Source organism: Globicephala melas, chromosome X (assembly GCF_963455315.2).
Source record: "Globicephala melas chromosome X, mGloMel1.2, whole genome shotgun sequence".
NCBI lineage: Eukaryota > Metazoa > Chordata > Mammalia > Artiodactyla > Delphinidae > Globicephala > Globicephala melas.
The window spans coordinates 64016534-64038711 of record NC_083335.1 but is presented as its reverse complement, the minus strand read 5'-3'; the positions used below and the strand labels follow the sequence as shown (position 1 = coordinate 64038711).

The 22178-nt window shown below is 42.7% G+C and overlaps 1 protein-coding gene across 1 annotated transcript; it reads left to right on the top strand.

Annotated features, from left to right (window-relative positions):
- Window positions 1-1751: 1751 nt before the first annotated feature.
- PGK1 (phosphoglycerate kinase 1) lies at window positions 1752-22050 on the top strand. The gene is made up of 11 exons (XM_030849613.3): window positions 1752-1942; window positions 8199-8249; window positions 10847-11002; window positions 11117-11261; window positions 14317-14420; window positions 15062-15181; window positions 18157-18271; window positions 18524-18703; window positions 20636-20813; window positions 21092-21190; window positions 21562-22050. The coding sequence occupies exons 1-11, from the start codon at window positions 1878-1880 to the stop codon at window positions 21600-21602; spliced, it is 1254 nt and encodes a 417-aa protein (XP_030705473.1). The 5' UTR covers window positions 1752-1877; the 3' UTR covers window positions 21603-22050.
- Window positions 22051-22178: the final 128 nt, after the last annotated feature.

Sequence of the window (22178 nt, the reverse complement as noted above, 5' to 3'; positions counted from 1 at the left end):
ATTCTCTTTAGGGAAGTGTCTAAGTCCTGTGACCATTTTTTAAAAATTGAGTTTGTTTTCTTACCATTGAGTTTTGAGAGTTCTTTATATATCATGAATACAAGGTAACAGTGACTGCAACAAATGGCTTCTCATAGCTCTTAGGATAAAAATCACATCTTTATCATGGTTATAAGCCCACAGGATCTGGTCTCTCCTTACCTTGCCTCACCAGTATAATTTTAGAACTCTCTTCCTTCCACTCTATTTTCCAGCAACACTGGACTTTTTATATTGTCTCAGGCACTTTCCCATTTTAGGAACTTTTCATTTCTGATGCTGCTTCAGATCTGTAGTAGATAAAGTTTTCTGATATTTTTGAGCTTCCAGGTTCTCATCTGTAAAATAGAGATAATAAGAGTACCTACTTCAAAGCTTTTGTGAGTCGTAAATGAGTCATGTATGTTCAGTCCTTAGCACAGTGTCTGGCATACAGCAAGCGCTCAATAATTGGGAAGTATTATTAAATTCAGTGTGTCAGATTGTATGCTTGTTTTGCTTTCTTTGCTGACAACCTTGGTTGCTATTCTATCTTATCCAAAAGGAATTGCTTCCCACTACCACAGTAACCCAGGTGGAGTGAAATAAGCGCTAAATATATGCAGAGCTGATCACCGGGAGGCCAGAAGGCCCATCTGGGCCTCAAATGCAGACTCCGTTGGAAGTAACTCCATGGAGATTTCCCAAATATACACTGACAGGATTAAAAGACACCAATGCTTATCTCATAACTTTGAACTTGTGTCTCAATACCAATGCACTATGAATTAATATTTCCTACATCTTACCTGGACCTTGAGTGCCATGTGGGAAATTTTTGTTTCTGACTCAAATTACTTCATTCCAGCCAACTCTGTAAGCATGTTGGACCCGAGTGCCTAGTTCTGAGCAATGGTTGTCTGTACTATACTATAGTTAAGTAAGTATATGGACTCTACATCTTAACTGCCTAGGTTTGAATCCACCATTTACAAGATCTGAAACCCTAAGCAAGTCACTAAACCTCTTTGTAGATGAGTTAATTCATCTGTAAAATGAGGATTGCGAGTTTTGTGAGCAACGTGAGTTAATATATGAAAAATGCTCTAAGCGTTTGCCATTAGCTTCATGTCGTAACCAAACAATTACATTGTACTTATTACAAAAAAGGTGAGGGGGGAGGGAACAGGGGGAACCAGGGCCTTTCCCAACTTCTGAGAGGTCTCAATTCTTAAAGGCCCCTTAGCAGTCTTACGGAGAATTCCATTTGGGGGAGCCAGGAAAACAGAAATTTTCCAAAAGGAGCTGCCATTTGCATCTATCCTGATACGGCTGCGGGCAATTCCATGGGGTGCGTGCGGCGTGGCGCTTTTCCCCAGGCTGTCGTGGGTTTGCGTGGCGCTGCAGCTGCTCTGGGCGCGGCCGCAGGGACCGAGACGGCGGCCTTGGGCCTCAGACTCTCCACGTCTGCCCCTCGGCGCCAAGCTCTCCCTTTTCCTCCACCTGCCGGCCCGGCGGCACAGCCGCCCGCCTCTGGTCACGAAGGTTCTCAGCGGCTCGCTGCGTGCCGGACGTGACAGATGGCAGCAGCACGTCCCACCAGCGCCCTCGCAGACTGACAGCGCCTTGGAGCAATAGCAGCGCGCAGGCGCCTTCGGGCCGCGTCCTATAGCTGCCCGAGTGGCCGGCGAGCAGGGTGCGGCGGCCGGAAAGGGGCGGGGAGAGGTTGTAGGCGGGGCGATCGAGCCCGCTAGGCGCTCGGCATTTTGCACGCGTTCCGAGCGCGAGTCGGCTGCAGTCTCGCCGCTGTCGTTTAACAGTCTCTTCCCCCGGCCTCTCGCTGCCGCTGAATTGCCAAGATGTCGCTCTCTAACAAGCTGACTCTGGACAAGATGGACGTGAAGGGGAAGCGGGTCATCATGAGGTAATCCTCGGGACTCTGCCGCAGCCTCTTCGGCCGGGGCCGACTTGCTTTCCCTCTTGCCCAAAGTGAACTTTAGTTCTCGTCTCGGCCCCATGGGTCCTAGCCCTGCAGGACTGGGCTGCCCACCACTGTGGCTGAAGCTTTGCCCGGATTTAACGGTTTCTAACCTCATTTTCCCTAACCCAAAAAGTGAGCCGAAGTTGCCCTTTGCAGGGTTGGATCCACCCAGGAAGGGCTCAGATTGCAGGGATCCATTTTGCTCTCTTCTCTTATTTCTGAAAGGCAGTTCTATCCCCTCCAGTTCCCAGTTGGCGAGGTGCGATGTGATGCTTAGCCTGCAGATCCCTAGACCCCCAGGGAAGGGACCTTGAAAGGCCATTTGGTTAGTTTCCCTTCCCCCACCACCGTAGACCGTCCCAGACAAATCAGAAACGGCCCTGCACAAAAGGACATCTTTCCCAGAGAATGTTGATTTCATTGTTCAGGAGTAGAACCCACTAAAGCGTTGGGGGTGGGAGGGAGAGGTGGGGTTGGCGCACCGAAGGAGGCCCTGCAGGGCTTATGTAACAGGCCGCTGCCGCTCTACGTGTCTTTGGACTACAGGCCATGGGTTTTGCACCAGGTTTATGCCACATACTGGGTAATGCTAGAGCAGGGTGTGGCTGCTCATTCTTGCTGTTCTCTAACCTCACCCCCACAGGTGGCTAGAGAAGCAGGATATTAGAAGTGGGGGAGGCTCCCCATGCGCTTTGGGGTCTTTTACTCCAAACATGTGGATTCCTGGTCACTTACCAACATGGCTTTTCCCTTGTTTGCCAGAGTTAACTAGTATAATGTGTGGAGCTTTTACATTTATCCTTTTCGTAACATGTACATTCGTGCATGCCAGGAGCTAAGTGCAGGAATTCAGTTAGGTATGTAACTGATGGACTTGACCTTGACAGGATCCAAGGGTGGCGCTTTTGTGGGGGCCATAAGGCCATAAGGCCATAAGGGCTTGAACTGATAGCGTTGTGTAGTCTTGTCCTTTTAGGGAAGTGGTTGATTGATGGGCAGGCATGTGCATGATGTGATCCAGCCCCTTTCCCAATTTGGGCTGGTTCAAGAGAGGGCAACTTTTGGATATTAATGGATGCAGAAAGCAGTAGGGGATCTCCCTTTACCTAAGGCTTAAACGAAGGTAGGCACCGTGAATTAGTGAACTGTATGGACACCCTAAAAGTTCATGTAGCTCTCCCCTTCCCTCTTATTTCATTATGGCCACTATTAGTTTGCAATTGGCCTTCTCTGCCCTGCTATGGAAATAATTAGAAGAACTCAATGGCTTATGGCCATGAAGAACACCTGGTGTCCCCCTTTTGCTAAATCACCTAGTCCTTTGCAATCTGGACAAAGTAGGAATCATAGCCATCCTAGTATTAGATAAGGGCCCTATCTACCCCTCAGATGCTCTTAAGGAAGGGGGATAGACCCTATGAAAAACAGGACAAGTGGACATTGGCATGCAACTAGATCTTAGATTTTAGTGATTTCCTCACATCTCCACTGTGCTCAAGGCTGACCTTTCCAGATGCAGGCACCAGCTGAAAGACAAGAGGTGGGGCATCATCTTGGCTACCTTCCTACAATTGCAGTCTTGGGCTTTATCTCCTCTCTTCCCAGGGAAACTGGCTTGAGGAATTATCTGGGCTGGCTGGGAGTGAGACTAGAGGAGGTGCTTATCTTTTCTCCCTATGGACCTAATATGAAATATGTTTCTGCCCAAGGGCTCAAAGTTTCATTTAACACAGATTAACCCTGAGCCTTGAAATGATTGACTAGTCCTGTTTTGCTGATGGAAAATGACCTGTCCAAGGTCACTGAACTAGCAAGTTGGTGGTAGAGCCAGGACTAGAATTTGGGTCTCCTTGGTTACCAACCAGATTCTCTAAATTCTTGGACATAGTGAATAGGGACAGGTTAAAATAGACCTTTGTCCGCTGAAGGTTGCAGTCAATAATTTTTCCCTGTAATCTGGATAGAACTTATTTGGCCTGAGAACAGGAAGTTGCTTTTTTCTCAGATTATTAATGTAGCTCTAGAACAGAGGCAGCCATGCCTCATCAGCTCAAATTTCTTTTTGTCTCAATTGCCTTTATGTGGTGCTTGCTGGCAGTGCTCCGGAAGTGGGGCCTCCGGAGTAGTGGCTGCTTCACTTGCCTCCTCTCTTTATCTTGCAAAAGGGAGCTGTGATGTTTGTAGAGTCTTCGGGCCCCTGCTTTGAATGCCAAGGGAAATTGACTGATTTGTTGAGGGAACTTCAGATAGCCAGAAATCTCTGGCTAATTACCAGGTTCTACCTCAGTTTTTTAGGACTCCATTTGACTTTATAGCCCTTTGAGTAAATTTCCTGTTTAATTTTGCAATGTCATTTCCTTTTTTCTTCTCATAGGTTGCCAGTCTTACTCCTTTGCCGACTTGTGAAGTGCTTCCCTTTTGCTTGCTCTCCCCCACCTCTCTCCCTCCCCCTATTTTTTTAAACCTCACTGTTTTTTCCCTAACCTGTTGTAACTTGTTAAGCAACAGCCTTGGTGTAGTGGAAGAAGAAACGGAGGAAAAACTGAGAGCAAGGGAGGAAAAAAAAGTCTCTAAGGGAGCCGTAATACCCCAATTTTCTAGTCAGGGGCAGTAAAGCGAGGGTGGGAATGGTTCCTCTGAGAGCTTTTAATGGAACTGGGCCTGGACTCCTGCGATTTCAGGTGATAGAGTCTTGATATCTTTATTACAACTAAATTAATATTTTTAAGATTCATTTTGAAATAATTATGTACATTCACAGGAGGTTGCAAAGATAGTATAGAGAGGTCCTGTGTTCACCCAGTTTCCCTCATTGGATACATCTTACATAATTATAGTACAATATCAAGAGTAGGAAGGAAGTTGATATTGGAATAAAGTATATAATTCTTTGCTGTTTTATCACATGTGTAGATTTGTGTAACTCCCACCACAATCAAGATACAAAACTAGTTTTGTTTGAGCACTGCCAAGATCTCCCTCATGCTACTCCTTTAGAGTCGTGGCCCCTCTCCATTCCTAAACCCCTGGTAACTACTAATCTCTCCTCCATTTGTAAAATTTTGTTATTTCAAAAATGTTATATAAGTGGAATCACACAGTATATAACCCTTTGGGATGGCATTTTTTCACCCAGCATAATGCCCTCGAGATTTATCCGTGTTGTTGCATGTATCAATAGTTCATTCCTTGTATCGCTGAGTAGTAGTCTGTGGTATGGATGGTCCACAGTTTGAAGGACATCTGGGTTGTTTCCAGTTTGGGGTTATTTCAAATAAAGCTTCTGTGAATATTGAACGTTTGTGCACTAGTCTTGGTATGGACGTATGCTGTCATTTCTTTTAGGTAAACATCTAGGAGTGGAATTGCTGGGTCATATGCTTAGCCTTTTGAGGAATTCCCAGACTGTTTTCCAAAGCAGCCGCATCATTTTACATTCCTACCAGCAGTATATGAGTGCTCAATGGCTCTGCATCCTCACTAGCGTTTGATGTCATTTTTTAAATTTCAGCCATTATGATTGGTGTGTAGTGATATCTGACTTTGTGCCTGAGGCTAAGCTCGGGATTGTTTAAGGGAAGTGGAAAAGGAAGGGGTGCAGATTTTACACAGAACAAGTGGAATGTGTAGGTCAGAGCAGTTTCAGTGGTGGAGTCCTTAGACAGGAGAAGCTAAAAGCAGACCTGTTGTTGAGAGTCTAGGAGATGATGAGGGAAGATATTCCACAAACAATGAGAAGAGAGTACAAGTCCAATTCTCATCAGTAAGCTATGCCATGGCAGCGTGGATAGATGAGAGAGATTCTTGAATGTTTCCAAAGAGCTTCTCTGTCAGGGCTTGGGGGTAGGGAGCAGCACTGCAAAGGTGGCTTATGTTCAGCCCCTTGCCATTAGTCCTTTTGTTTATGTATTTATTTGGCTGTGCCGGGTCTTAGTTGCGGCATGCGAACTCTTAGTTGCGGCATGTGGGATCTAGTTCCCTGACCAGGGATGAACCCTAGCCCCCTGCATTGGGAGTGCGGAGTCTTAGCCACTGGACCACCAGGGAAGTCCCATAGCCCTTTTGAATGTGGGCCTTCTGGGAGGCTGCAGGGGGTGGGAGAAAATGACTCTTGGTAATGGGATACTCTGTCCTCTTTGGAATGCACTTTAAGGCTGGCAGGGGCCTCGTTCAGGATATTTAAAGAAGATGCTTAGAATCAGAATCGAGTAGCCTGAAATTAAGTAGACTGTATTTCTTTCTTTAGAGGCATACTGCCTTTATTTTTTTTTAAGATTTTAATTAAAATGTTTGAATATAGAATTAGTCCTTCAACTCACCTTTGGAAAAGCTGTTCTTCAGTGAACTAGACTACAGACCTAGGGGACATAGGAAATTGGTGGTCTTCTTAGTAGATCTAGGATTTTGTAATTGTCTGCCAAGCCTCAGCCTTAGAGAGGAAGGCCTAGTGATGGAGCTTTGTGGTCAAACATGGCAGCAGTCTTTTTGACTAGGTCATACCTTCACAGTAGTCCCTTAGTGCGTGTTGCTAGCTGTTTTTAGTAACGGTTGATCTGCCTTTTAGATCACAGAATCACGTTTTGGAGAAGCCTTAGCATGTATAATAATAGCTACCACTTTTTTTTTTTTTTTTTTTTTTTTTGCGGTACGCGGGCCTCTCACTGCTGTGGCCTCTCCCGTTGCAGAGCACAGGCTCCGGACGCGCAGGCTCAGCGGCCATGGCTCACGGGCCCAGCCGCTCCGCGGCATGTGGGATCCTCCCGGACTGGGGCACGAACCCATGTCCCCCTTATCGGCAGGCAGACTCTCAACCACTGCGCCACCAGGGAAGCCCAATAGCTACCACTTTTATGGCACTTACTGTGTATCAGTTACTCTCCAAAGCACTTTCCAAATCGGTAACACATTTAATTCTCACAATAACTGTGAAGTAGATAGTAGTATCATCCCCATTCTAGAGATGAGAAAAAAATCACTTAAAAAGGATCTTGGCAGGCAAAACTTAGACCTTACAGATAGCTATCACACATCGTTGTTTTCAGTCAGATTGAAGTAGCCCGAGGTTCTAAGGAGTTCGCAAGAAGGGGGAAGGAATGATCAGTTCTTAAAAATGGTAAAGCAGCAATCTGTTGGGTAAGAAAGAAGACTGCAGTAAATTGCTACCCACACCCCCAACTCCCCCCCCACCCCCCACCCCCGGCCGTGTGCTGTGCCATGTGGCTTGTGGGATCCCGACCAGGGATTGAACCTGGCCCCCAGCAGTCCTAACCAGTGGATCCTAACCACTGGATCGCCAGGGAATTTCCTGCTTGTGCTATCTGGATCACTTCTTTTCTAATTGCCAGTTTGTCAGGTGGGCAGGGTCACATGTTCCATCCTCTCCTCTAAGGCTTTTATTTTCTTTAACTATGAAAAAAATTTATTGAAGTATAGTTGATTTACAATGTTGTGTTAGTTTCAGGTGTACAACAAAGTGTCCTCTCAGGCTTTTAGAAAGAGGCTATCTTTTTGTTATTGTCTGTGTTTTGCTTGAAGGATACTGTTTGAACTTGGTCTTGAATACTGGGTTTCTTTCTGGTCCCGAGGTCCCAGCCTTTCTCCCAAAAGAATGATATTCTCTTGACATATTTTATTGTTCCAATTAATTTTTTTCTTTTGAATAATGTTTGCTTCCTTAGAACCCAGAAATACTATCAAAGGAATCAAAATCCAGACGTGTTCCCTATAACCCTTCACTCCTCCAGCTGCCACTGTTATTAGATACTATCATGCTGGGCCCACATAGAAATCTTTTTAGATGGTACTGGCTTTAGCTTCCCTGGTCTTCAGGGCTAGTTCCTGTGATTTAAGTTGTTTTTTATTTTTTAAAATTTCTCTTTTAAAAAGTATGAGATACGTACCTAAAAGGGCACAAATCATAAGCTTCAAAGAGCGATCACTAAAGGAGCACATTTGTCACCCAGGTCAAGAAAGAGAACATTACCAGAACCCCTGAAGCTCCCTCTGGTGTCCTATCCCAGTCACTACTCCTACCCTCGTCCCCATGGCTAATCACCATCTTCTGATACTGCTGATTATTTTTAAGGTGACTTTTGAACTTCAACTTATTTAACTGGTTCACTAAAAGTCCCTCTCCTAATCTTTGGGGGAATGGAAAATTGATCATGGCTCTGAACCCAACACTTTGTTTCTTTTTCAGAGTGGACTTCAATGTTCCTATGAAGAACAACCAGATAACAAACAACCAGAGGTAATGTCCCTGCTAATCCTTGAGCTAGGTTTACGATGTACCTGGGTCTGAGTATATGGGATGAAATGGTTTTACTTCCTTATTGTAGAACTATGATAACTTAAGCCATGTGATCTTGGCTTTCAACAACCCACCATCTGGTTTGCCTTCTTATGAGAATTTAGAACTTGAAAAAAATCATTTTAAGAAAGCGATTTTTTTCTCCTCCCATTTTTTTTAAATTTGAAGAATTTGGTGTTATGCATTTTTAAAGAATATAAAGGTTTACGGTTACTTGGCTTCCCTTGCAAAATGAAGAACTGTGCATGTAGTTTTACCAGCCTCTATTCTAGCTGGCCCTGATAAAATCAGTTTTTGAGAATTTTGATTTAAGGGAAAAGACTACAGAAGTAATATTTTCAGTTTAGGCTGCTCCAAATGTCTTGGCTGCTAGATTCAGAAGCAGAAATTTTAAGTGATAGTACTGCTCTTGCTTTTGACTAGATTGTAAAAGAAGGTTTTATTTTAAATTTTAAATGAAAGGTTTGAGCTGGAAAGGTACGTTCCAATGGTATAGACCAGCAGTGTCTAATAAAAATATAATATGAGCCACATGTAATTTAAGATTTTCTAGTGGCCACATTAAAAAAGTAAAAAGAAACAGGTGAACGTAATAATACATTTTATTTAATCCAGTAAGCCCCAAATAATCATTTCAGTATGTAATCAATTAAAATTAATCAAAGGAACATTTAACTTTTTTGGTATTATTTGAGATCCAGCACATACCAATCTGGACTAGCCACATTTCTAGTATTCAGGAGACACCTGTGGCTAATGGCTACCATATTGTACAGTGCAGGTATAGACCCAGAACACTTTCAGATATTGGCCCCAGAATAGAGCTTGGCATTTTGCCAAGCACATCCCTGCTGCACCATAGTGGAAGGTCTTTGTACAAGGCACCTCTGACCCTTCTTGACTTTCATTATTTTCTGTAGCACACATAAAAGGTTGGAAATATGCCTATCAAGGTATTTTATAAGTAAAAAACAGAGAAACAGGTCTGAGTAGATCTTTTCATTTTCAGAACTCCATGGAGTTGATTAACAAAATGAAGCATTAGAAATAATAGGACTTGGCCAATAATGAATAGCCCTGAAGATTAATTGGATTTCATTGGGCAAACGTTGTACCTGATGAAGGTTTCTTCTTTATTTGGTATAAATGAGTTTTTATATCTGCCAAGTAGCATAAGATATTTTAGAAACATAACTTGGCTTTTTATTATTCCATTCTCTGCTGAAATGTCACCTTATCAGAGAGACTTTCCCTGGCCACCCTCTCTAAAATCCTCTTCACCACTATTCTCCAGTCATTCTTGTCTCCCTACCTTGCTTTATTTTCTCCATAGTTCTTACCACTTCTATGAGAGCAGAGACTATTTTATTTACTATTGTATTCTCAGAATCTGATATAGTAGCTGCCACAAAAGAAGCATCCAATAAATATTTTTTGAATAAATAAATGATTTTCTTTGTTATCGATTTTAATTTCTTAAAGACTGCCAAGAATGGAAAGTTAGTATTGAGTTTGTAACAAAAATTTGAAGTGTTTAAAGGAGGTTTAATAAATGTTAGGTTAAACTATAATTTAGTAAATGCAATGCATTATGTAAACCACATTCTATATAATGTATTTATTTTTACCTACATAAAAAAGTGACTTAGGATCTGTAACGGGTACAGAAAAGTTACATGTTTTTCAGTTTTCCCCAAATTTCTTGTAATGGTTTCAAGATTTGGGAATTTTATATTTCTGCCACAGTCAAACACTTAGGATGTTTCAGGGGTCCCTAAGACCACCCACATATTTGGTGATTCACTGGAAGGACTCACAGGACTCAGCATATAGTTCTCACTGCTAAAGTTTATTACAGTGAAAGGATGCATGACAGTATCAGCAAGGGGAAAAGACACAGGCAGAATTTGGAGAAATCCATGCATGGGCTTCCATGCTTTCTCCCTCTTATGATGGGACACACCAAGCGTGCTCCTTTCTCCAGCAGTGAAAAATGCAATAATTGTGTGCAATGTTTCTGTCCAGAGAAGCCCTTTAGAGACTCAGCTCCCAAGATTTTTACTGGCAGCTGATCACATAGGCACCCTCTGCCCAGCAACTACCAGAATTCCTCCTAGAGGGAAGCAAGTGTTGAGCGTAAATCACCTTGTTTGTACGGACAGTCTAGGAACTGTGAGCAGCCCTTGTCAGAGAACTGAGGGACCACTTCAAAAGCCAAGTTCCCAGATACCAGCCAAGGGCCAACCTTGCAAGCAGGTCCTTCTGAAGATAACAGCTTCAGTCCTGCTATATTAACTCTTTTCTGCACAAGGGGCAAAACATGATGAGATTGTATAATCCTAGGGGGAGGGTTGACATCCTAATTAACTTATTCCTCTGCACATGGACCTGAGGACCATCGCTGAGTTGTTGACAGTAGATTTGAAGGAATTTGGAGAAGAAAGGGGGCTTTATGTTTTATGAGGCCATGAATAGAATAGTTACCACTAATTCTTAGGAGTAACCTTACTCTACCTGTTGTCTCTTTTTGGTTGCAGGATCAAGGCTGCCGTTCCAAGCATCAAATTCTGCTTGGACAATGGAGCCAAGTCAGTTGTTCTTATGAGCCACCTGGGCCGGCCTGATGGTGTCCCCATGCCTGACAAGTACTCCTTGCAGCCAGTTGCTGTAGAACTCAAATCTCTGCTGGGCAAGTACGTTTCAGGCTCTGGTGCTGGTGGACTCTGTGACAGATGTTGTCAAGCATGTTGTTATTGGTTCTTAACTTTCTGACTGCTCAAGTGTTTTCCATGTTGTGCTCTCCCCAGGGATGTTTTGTTCTTGAAGGACTGCGTGGGCCCAGAAGTGGAGAAAGCTTGTGCTGACCCAGCTGCTGGGTCTGTCATCTTGCTGGAGAACCTTCGCTTTCATGTGGAGGAAGAAGGGAAGGGAAAAGATGCTTCTGGGAACAAGGTAGGACCTGTGATTTTGACATTAGTGAGGGTGAGGAGGGCTGAGTGTATAAGAGACTGTGATTGAAGAGTAGAGGAAGCTTATGTTTATTTTGACAGCTTTTTGTTGAAGTACAGCATACGATTAAAAATGCACAAATGGCACAGCTTGATGAATTATCACAAAGTAAGCACACCTGTGTAATCACCACCTAGGTCAGAGAATAGGATATTGTCAGCATCCCAGAAGCCCTCCTCATCATGCTCAAGTGGTTTTGAAATACATTGGAAAAATACGTGAACACCATTTGGGTGTATGAGGATTTGGTGAACATGCTGCTTCTAATTGTCCCTTTGTTATACACCTGGCCTGTGATACATGAAGATTGTTTTTTCTAATAGTACGTGATAATATCCTATCAAAGGGGGAGGCTGTGATTGCCAAGTGCTGAGAGCAGACATTCACAGGTGGTTGTTGGCTGGGGGCATGGTGGTGAGTATCCATGATACACCAGGTGTTCCTCCAGGAGAGCCAGTTTTAGATTTTTTGTTTGTCAAGGCTGGAACTGTTTTTCTAAGCAACAGGCCCTGGTGTGTTATAGAAGGACAATCTGTATTTTTATTTGGAAGGGGAATTAACTTAAAGCTTGAGCTTGATACTTTTAACACACTAAATTAAATTTGATATCATTGGGATTTTCTTATAAAAGAATCATGTGAGCAGAAAAAGTACTTTCCTAAGTCAAGTGGAAAGGGACTATTTGGGACATTTGATTGTAGTTGGGTAAATGATGGTCATGATGATACTGCCTTGGGTTTAAGACATTTTTCTTAAGAAGTGTAAAGCATCTTTCTTTGAATTTCTTCTTAAGGAAGTACAGATATCATCATATTTTCAAAAAAAACCTAGGTCTCAGAAAGGCAGTCATTTGATTAAAGTTAGAGGTAGTGGTACTGTTGCTGGGCCTTATATAGAGCTCAGTCCATTAGATCAGCAAACTTTCTGTAAAGGGCCAGACAATAAATATTTTAGGCTTTGTGGACCATACGGTCAGCCACAACCTTATATGGTCTCTGTTGGAACTATTCAGCTCTGACATTGTTGTGCAAAAGCAACCATAGGGAAAAAACCGAAAATTTTTTAAAAAGGCAACCACAGATAACCCACAAAATAGATTACTGTGAACGACAACCAGAATTCAAATATTAAATGATAAAGCTGGCTCTTTGAGGATGATTTAGAATTTGCCTATTGGTAGAAGGGAAGCTGAAAGCACCCTTTAAGTACTTTCCACTCTTAAGGTCTTTAGTATCTTGTGGAACAAGATGCTCTGAGGCTAGCGTCTCAAGCTCCTGTTGTACTTCTGACATTTCTTAAGGTCATTGCAGTGCCTGCTTTCAAGCAGTGCCTGCTTTCTTTTCTTAGCACTGCAGGTTCTGGTCTTGCCTTATCTTGCCTTTGGCATGGTCTTGCTAGAGTAGTATGAGTCAAATGCTGACCTAAAATTTGGTGCCCTTTTAGACTGAAACTCAACCAGCTATACGCTTGGGCTTAGAAATGGCAGGAGGCAACTGGCAAATTGAGGCAAAACCTTTTATTCAGGAAGTGATGAACCAACTATGCTAGTCTATGTCTTTTTTAGTTAGTTTACTTTACATTTAGTGTCCAGTGGCTTTTCATGCTTGAAATTTCAGGAGCCAGCCATAAGTTCAAAGTGGATAAAAACAAAGCGAGGGCATGAAATTTTTCCTTTATCCAGTGTGCCTGCATTGGTTTTTTAGGAGCATTCTCTTCCTTCTAGTTATTGGCAGATCAAAAATGAGAAATGGGTTCTTATTACTATTAATTTCTATAGTACCTTTTCCATGAAGAGCTTTCAGTTTGTCTCATTTTTCCTCAAACAATTCTTCTTAAATAGAGGGGTTATCTTCCCTTTTTAATAGATGGGAAGATTTCAGGGGCAGAGAACAACTTGACAAAGGTTACACAGTAAATTAGCGTCAGACCTGGTCCTAGAACCCAGGTCTCCTGCCATTTGGGCAGTGTTTTCATTACTACACACATCATCTTGCAGTCACCAGTGGCAGATTATATTCCATTGTAAAGAGATTATGGGGGCTCTACAGTCTTCAGTTTTAGCATTAGTGCCCCTGCATTCTTTGGTTCATTAGAGGAAAGCGCCTGTTATCTGTGGCAGCCTCCTTCTCCTCAGTACATGGGAGAATGGGAGAATGGGAGTGGACAGTGACTGAAACAAACATCTGTTTTGTGCTCTTCCCTGCCATGTCCCTCTTATCTGGCTTCCTGTGCATCTTCACTTTATTTCCTACTGGAGACTCTGTTCATCCTGCTGCCCTGCTTTCTTTCCCCTATGGGAGCATGGTGGGTATTATCCCTGGATAGTGAGCCGACATTCAAAGCCCTATGTTTTACTTCTAGTTTTTGTTCCTCTTTCTTTTTTGTAGAAGTGTATTGTTTTATCAGATGCCTAACTTCCAGGGAAAGCTATATGAATTACCTCCTTTTGCTATTATATAAAATGTTTCTGAGGTCCTTTTCTGTTGTCATGTTTCCATCTGCCTTCTCTGTTCCAGCCTGCCCTTGTTGCTTTGATGAGGAATATGTATGAGGGCCTTTTTCCCTTTGCAGAAGGGTCTTGGTAGCCAGCAGCTTGACTCAAGTATAATCCTAAATTTTACAAGGAGAATATGTTAGAATGAGGAAATGAGTCAAGATAAGGAGAGAGAAGGATAATTTGAGTCTTGTCCTAGGAGCTGGAAAGAGGCCAGTGGGATGTGATTAGGGGTTAAGCTGTGGTTCAGGAATCTTAGGCTTGCAATTTGAGGGAAGGTGGAGGAGAGCAGAAACATGCAGAAATGACCCAAAAACCTGGAATATTAGGAAGAAAGAACAGATCCTGTTGCTAGTTTTAAAAACTGCTATCCTACCAACTCAGGGTCTTTAGAGGTGTTGAAGAGGACTCGTGGCATGAAATGCTTTTACAGTTGTCTTTGGAGCCATCAACATTTCCTGTGTTGTTGTTTTTCCTTTTTTTTTTGTTTGTTTTTCTCTGCAGGTTAAAGCTGAGCCAGCCAAAATAGAAGCCTTTCGAGCTTCGCTTTCTAAGCTAGGGGATGTCTATGTCAATGATGCTTTTGGCACTGCTCACCGAGCCCACAGGTACTAAAAGTTTTTTGCTCATTGTCAAACTGGGAGCATTATTTCTCTGTTTACTTGAGCAGCCCAAGCTCTGGCTTGCTTTTGGATATTTCTGTATTATATTATGATCTTTTTGGCTTCTATCTCTAATTGGAGCTACAAATTACACTGAGGTTCTTGTTGAGTATCTCCGATCTAAAGAGGAAATAAAAGCAAATGTTGAGAATTGTGGAGCTTTTTGTTGAGCTTCAGGAAGATGTTCCTCTGTCTCACTTTGGGATATTTCGTGGAGAGCTCTCCCTTTGTGAATGCTGTGGGAGTGGAATCTTAGGCTGTCAGTAGGAAGCAAACTGAGGAATCCTTTCCTGTTGTCATCACCTGGCTGATTATTTATTGTGGTTAAACCCTTGGCCTGAAGACTATTAATTGGGTATCTTAAATTCTACCTTAGGTCATTGCTTTTCACTTGTTCCCCTTGACCCTGCATTATTAGTCAAAAATCTTACCTTGTACCTAAGTGTTTTGTTGCAGTTTGGGCATGAAAACCGTGGTGGCCTGGCATCTCAAAAGTGAAAGTATTTTCAGTGATAAGGAGATGGCCTCTAGAATTGGGAGAATTGCTAGGGATTGACCTAACATTTGAATGTCTCGTTCATTTCTAGCTCCATGGTGGGAGTAAATCTGCCAGAGAAGGCTGGAGGATTTTTGATGAAGAAGGAGCTGAACTACTTTGCCAAGGCCTTGGAGAGCCCAGAGCGACCCTTCCTGGCCATCCTGGGCGGGTATGGAGAACTCTTCAAGATCATGCTTTAAGTAGTGTTTTTGCCTGGTAGTAGGCCATAACTTGGGTGGTTTATTGTCAGATAGCACAATCAAACTGGGTGACTGAGGAGAATTTAATAAAGGGACTATCTAAAAAGGTATGGGTAGGGTTTAGGGAAACCCAGAAGGGACAGTACAGTAATCTGGGGCAACAGTCATCACCATCCCTAGGCCTGAAGGGAAAAAGGAAAGGGATGGTTACCAAAATCCAGAGACAGTGGTTGCGTGGAGAGGTCTCTCTGATAGAAACCATAGCCTTTGGTCAAGGGATGTAGGGATAGTCATCTAGCAGGGAAGGAGCCAGGGAAATAGATACTCTGATCTCCTTTTAATGTCCTGCTGATGTACCCCCTCCTACCCACAATGGGCTGCAACCTAGCTGGACGTCAGAGGGCAAGGGAACTCCTTGATGCAGTCCACTCAGGTCAGCCTCCTGGGACAGAGAACAGGGCTGGAAAGGATAGAAAATGGCTCTGGAGGGAAGAATCGGGAAGATCCACCATTGCTCATCTAACGATTTTTGAAGCATTTCAGCCTCTCAGATATGAAAACCTCCTCATATGTGTTTAATATATCATTTGGAACTCATTTCTCCAGCTCACATACCTTTTTATATTTTCTCCTGTGGGGAAAGGTACCCTGTGAATAGTGATATTCTACTGGCTTAGTTAAAAATACAAATTTCAGAAGTGCAACTCAAGAGGCTAGGAGGATACATTTTAGGTGACAGAGACCTGGGACTGCTTGGATAAGATCTTGTCACTTGGCATGGCTATCTAGATGGCAGCCTCTTTATGGCTAGATGCTCCTGACCCTCTTATGAGCGGGACTTTTTTTTTCCATGGGAATGAACACACTCAGCATTTCCCTATGAATGCTGACTCGAGTTGGGTGTCAATTTCAGATAGCATAGTTGCTCTCCAGGTTCATGAGCCCAGTTTCAGGGTCCTAAAAATAGTTAAGGTGGGTATAGGTTGTTATCTGTGTCCTGGAATCATTGCCCCTCTTGTGCACTGGTTTATAAAGGTCAGACTCTGATCTTTGCTTCTCTGGAGATTAGGAGTTGGGCTTTGTTCTCCAACCTTCCGTAGATCTGGAATATGGAAGTGAGTGCCACCTAGGGGTTATGATTAGGTTTTGGACTCTGCCTAAAATAGCTATTTTGGGGAAGTTGACGTGGAGGTTTTTTTTTGCCACCTTTCTTGCAATGTAGTCTCCTTAGAACATTAACAATTTAGGGGAAGATTTTACATTTTATTAAAAAACGTTGTGTTGGGAATTCCCTGGTGGTCCAGTGGTTAGGACTCAGTGCTTTCACTGCCGAGGGCCCTGGTTCAATCCCTGGTTGGGGAACTAAGAACCCACAAGCCGCACGGTGCAGAAAAAACCCCATTATTATGGAAACGCTCAAACATTACAGAAGTTGAAAGAATAGTATAATAAACCCCCAGGTACCTCTCACCCTGCTCTAATAATTATTGGCATTTTTGCCAATCCTGTTTCATCTGTCCTCTAATCCTTTTTTTTGTCAGGAGTATTTGAAAGCAAGCCTTAGGCATCATATAATTTCATTTCTCATACTTCTGTATGCATCTCATAACTGATGAGATTTCTTTTAAATAACCACCGTGTGTTATACCTAACAAAATTTAACAATTTTATTACTATCATCTAATACCCAGTCTGTATTCAGAAATTCTCCGTCATTTCAGAAATGCCTTTTTACAGTCAGTTTGTTTGAATAAGGATCCAGATGAAGTCCATGCATTGAATTTGCTTGTTAGGTATATTTTATTCTATAATAGTTCCCTCTTCATTATTATTTTCATTCCATTGATTTGTTGAAGAAGCAGGGCATTTGATCTGTAGAACATCCCACATTCTTTAGAAGACATTGAGTCTCGTTTCTCCCTCTTTCTCTGTCTCTCTCTCTCTTTCTGTGTGTGTCTGTTTCTGTATAAAACAGTTAATCCATTCTTACCCTTGGTGGTGACCAGTCTTTACAAGTGAGATATCTATAGTCTCTTTCCATCCATTCTCCCACATCGCTATTGTTTTGAACCTCCATTTCACAAATCCTAGCATAGGGCCTCTCACAGAGTAGGTATCATCTTGTTTATTGAATGAAGAGGTAGATAGGCCCAAGGTGATTGGTTCATTTAGGTGGGATTTAGATATATAAGAATATCTGTGGAAGGCAAGCTATTACTTATGTGAAGGATTTTAAAGGTTGTGCTTCAAGTGAATGTTTTTCTTTTGTTTAGATATTTTTTTTTCTCTCGGAGGTGAAAGGTACATCTGTGTTTATTATCTTATTTCCCTCTACTAGAATATAAGCTCCAAAGGGGTAGGGATCTTCTCTTTTGCCCAGTGATGTTTCTCAGAGACCTAGAACCTTGTCACAGAGTAAGTGCTCAATCAGTGTGTTGAATCAAATGGTCCAATAGAATAACGAATGCCATAAAGCAAATGTTCCAGCAGCTGAGCATGGACCTAAGAGTGTGAATATCTATTTTTGCTCAGTATATATTCATTTCGTATATAATCTGGTTCCTGCTCTAGGATTAGGACAGTTGTCAGGGAGCTCAGGGATTCCACAATTAGCAATCTTTCTCAGGTACAATTAGCAATCTTGACCCTTTGATTTTTGGGGGGAGAGAAGGGGCAAAATAGATCTATTTGGAACTTGTGATTTCTTTAGATGATTGTAAGTCTTCTAAGCCCTTCTTCGCCAAGAGCTACACCTTAAAAGGATTTATTAGTAATGGATTGGCTTTTCTGGTTGGAGAAACGTAGGGCAAAGTTAGCCAATACTTTTGTCACTCTGTGGGACATTTCTCTGTTCCTGTCTCTTAATATCAAAACTCAGGCTTTATGTAATATCAGTTCCTTAGTCCATTGTTCTTTGGGTGATGATTCTTGCCTTCCCTTCCAGAGCTAAAGTTGCAGACAAGATCCAGCTGATCAGTAATATGCTAGACAAAGTCAATGAAATGATTATTGGTGGTGGAATGGCCTTTACCTTCCTTAAGGTGCTCAACAACATGGAGGTAGGAAACCAATGCCAAGTGGATGTGAAATAGCTCTCCATGAGAAATAGCCAGTTATGTAAATTTAAAAAGGAAATTAGCTTCTGACATGAGCCCTACAAACTCCCATTTTTATTTATTTTGCAAGTTGTTTTTCTTTCGTCTTTGAATTATTCCTTTGTATTGTGTTGTATTTTGTTCCTGTCTGCTTTGTGAGGTAATCACATTCTTAGTATAGAGGCTGATCTTCATCATCTTGACTTTCCTGTGTAGATTGGCACTTCTCTCTTTGACGAAGAGGGATCCAAGATCGTCAAGGACCTGATATCCAAAGCTGAGAAGAATGGCGTAAAGATTACCTTGCCTGTTGACTTTGTCACTGCTGATAAGTTTGATGAGAATGCCAAGACTGGCCAAGCCACTGTGGCCTCTGGCATACCTGCTGGCTGGATGGTGAGTCACTTGGGTGGTTGGTAGTATGAGTGAACAAATACATTTTGGTATCATTCATTCAACCAACCAATGGGAATTTTAAAAGAAGGGCTACAAATGTTGAGTGAGACTCTCCTTCAGGGAAAATCGATGGGGAAAAGCAGTGGTATCAGATTGCTGCTAAGACTTTTCATTAGTAATGTGGGGGCAAAACTGTTTTTTCTTTCTTCATCTATTTAATGTTTATTAAGTACTTGACTGTGTGCTGGGGATGATGCTATGTACTTTCATGGTTTGGGCTGTTCTGGATTATGTTGCTGCCTAGAAACCTGTATAAGAAATTTTTCTTATATGAAAACATTAAGATAGTACAAGTATAATTATTGCAAGCAGGGAAAAATTTATGTGTGTATTAAAGACTTATTTAGCTGATTGTAATGTTCTCCATATTCTATCATTCTAATAGCTGTACAGAATTGTTAATGGTGACATACTAGTTTGCTTATCGCTTTCCTTTTTTTTTTTAGAATTATTTAAGCTTTCATATTTCTTTTTTCTTTTAAGATTTATTTTTTAAATTTATTTTTGGCTGCATCGGGTCTTAGTTGCAGCATGTGGCATCTTTCGTTGCGGCGCGTGGGCTTCTCTCTAGTTGTGGTGCTTGGGCTCCAGGGCGTGTGGGCTCTGTAGTTGTGACACGTGGGTTCTGTAGTTGTGGCACGTGGGTTCCAGAGCATGTGGTCTCTGTAGTTTGCGGCACGCAGGCTGTAGTTGAGGCGTGCGAGCTCAGTAGTTGTGGCACATGGGCTTAGTTGCCCCGTGGCATGTGGATCTTAGTTCCCTGACCAGGGATTGAACCCGCATCCCCTGTATTGTAAGGCGGATTCTTTACCACTGGACCACCAGGGAAGTCCCATCACTTTCCTTTTGATAGGCATGTGGGTTTTATTTAGTTCAGTGTTTCTCAAAGTGTAGTCTCAAGAACAGCAGCATCGGACTTGCCTGCTGGCACAGTGGTTAAGAATCCGCCTGCCAGTGTAGGGGACATGGGTTCGATCCCTGGTCCGGGAAGATTCCACATGCTGTGGAGCAACTAACCCTGTGCACCACAACTACTGAGCCTGCGTTCTAGAGCCTGGGAGCTACAACTACTGAGCCCACCAGCCTACAGCCCGTGCTCCACAACAAGAGAAGCCACTGCAATGAGAAAAGCCTGCACACCACAACGAAAAGTAGCCCCCACTGGTGGCAACTAGAGAAAGCCTGCGTGCAGCAACGAAGAACCAAAGCAGCCAAAAATAAATTAAAAAGAGAACAGCAGCATCAGCGTCATTTTGAAACTCATTAAAAAATGCAGATTCCTGCCCCCTGCCCCCCGACCTGCTGAAGCAGAAACTCTGGGGGTAAGGCCCAGAAATTTGTGCTCGAACAAGCCATCCTGGTGATTCTGATGCACAACAAGATTTGAGAACCACTGATCTAGTTTAGTGTTTTTCAACCTCGGCACTATTGACATCTTGGGTAGTTTTAGTTGTGGAGGGCTGTTGTTGCCTTATAGGATGTTTAAGGCATCTTTGGCCACTAGATGCCAGAAGCAACCTCCTACCATCTCCAAATCATGACAATCAAAAATGTCTTGAGACATTGCCATATGTTCCCTAGGGAGGGATGGAATTGACCCTAGTTGAAAACCACCTATCTAGTTACACACAATCATAAAATAGTGTGGCTAAGAATGTTTTTATCAAATAACTTTTGAGGTTTTCCCTTAGACTTGATCTTCCATAAAGGATATGAACAGGTTTATAATTTTAAAGAATGAGGGGTATCTTTTGGTTCTAGAAGACACTCTGGTGTTCAGCCTTGAGTTCTGGTCTTAGTGGAGGTATGGTATTTGCTCCTCTAAGTAGCTTTTATTGGTAGCTCATCCTCTCTTTTAACTCTGCCCCTTAGGGCTTGGACTGTGGTCCTGAGAGCAGCAAGAAGTATGCTGAGGCTGTTGCTCGGGCTAAGCAGATTGTGTGGAATGGACCTGTGGGTGTATTTGAATGGGAAGCTTTTGCCCGAGGAACCAAAGCCCTCATGGATGAGGTGGTGAAAGCCACTTCCAGGGGCTGCATCACCATCATAGGTAAGGGGTCCTGTACAAAGCTATTGCCAATGTGAGCTGGCAGAATTCTGATCAGAGGAAAGTAGAGGGGAAATGGTTAACTTTTCCTAGGTTCCTTGGTGCCAGGTGAATCTTGAGAGCTAAATGGGTATATAATTCATGGAGGAACCTCTAAATGAGATGGACTTGGGGGGTTATCGGCTACCTTTTGGGCTCGAGAGCACATTGCCTTATAATTTTGGTGCCAATCTTTTTTCTTTTCTCTCCTTTCCCCTTTTTACTTGGCTTTCATTCAACAGGTGGTGGAGACACTGCTACTTGCTGTGCCAAATGGAACACAGAGGATAAAGTCAGCCATGTAAGCACTGGAGGTGGTGCCAGTTTAGAGCTCCTGGAAGGTGAGGTTCTTTAATGTTTTTCTGACTTATTTGGGGGAAGGATGGGGTTTATGCAGTGAGAGGTGAATAGAATGGAGTGGAGACGGTAGATAGTGTCATTAGCAGTCATTAGCTGGGCAGTACAAATGGAGGAGTTTCAAATAAAGCTCCTGGCTTCCATTTGAGGTGGGGAGGGCTACATGGGAAGACTTATTCTCAAAGAGGTTATGCTCTAGTAGACCTGGGACCCAAAATGTAAAAGTTACCTAGCTCCAGGCCATATACCCTAGAGAAGAGTTGATATGTTATTGGGCGGATAGAAGGGGACAGATCTGGCTTAGTGGATCCTATAGTAATGCTGACTGTGTGTGTGTGTGTTCTCTCAAAAACAGGTAAAGTCCTTCCTGGGGTGGAGGCGCTCAGCAGTGTTTAGTACTTTCCTGCCTTTTGGTTCCTGTGCATAGCCCCTAAGTCAACTTAGTGCTTTCTGCATCTCCACTTGGCATTAGCTAATATCTTCCTCTATGTCAAGATTCAGCTAGTGGCCAAGAGATGTAGCGCCAGGAACCCTTAAACAGTTGTATGGCATCTCAGCTCACCTTTACTGCACCCTGGCTTTGCCTACATTCTTCAAGATCCCATTTGAATTTCTTAGAGACTAAACCGTTGTCCATTCTAGAGTGCATATATTTGTATTATGCCTGTTAAAAGAAAGTGAGCTGTGTTAGCTTAGTTCTCTTTATGAAGTAGCTTATTCTGATTAGCTTTGTCATAGTTTCACCACTTAGCATGGAAACAAAATGAAATTCCAGTTGTTGGTAAGGAGGGAGATGAAGTTGGTGATCTATTAAATAAATAATAAAAATATCCATTGAAACTGGGATTTTTTTCCTGTCATATTTTGTTAGGGTGAGAACAGAATCTTGAGGAAGGGATCAGATATCTACGTCCATGTTTCTAAGTAACATGCTTAAACTGTTAACTTCTTGATTTCATACATGGGAAGATT

What these genes read in the sequence shown, in the direction of transcription:
- PGK1 (XM_030849613.3), top strand. Translation starts at nt 1,878, where the DNA reads ATGTCGCTCTCTAACAAGCTGACTCTGGACAAGATGGACGTGAAGGGG. An exon ending in CTCAAATCTCTGCTGGGCAA is followed by an intron (nt 11,003 to 11,116) that starts GTACGTTTCAGG and finishes TGCTCTCCCCAG; the next exon opens with GGATGTTTTGTTCTTGAAGG. An exon ending in AAGATGCTTCTGGGAACAAG is followed by an intron (nt 11,262 to 14,316) that starts GTAGGACCTGTG and finishes TTTTCTCTGCAG; the next exon opens with GTTAAAGCTGAGCCAGCCAA.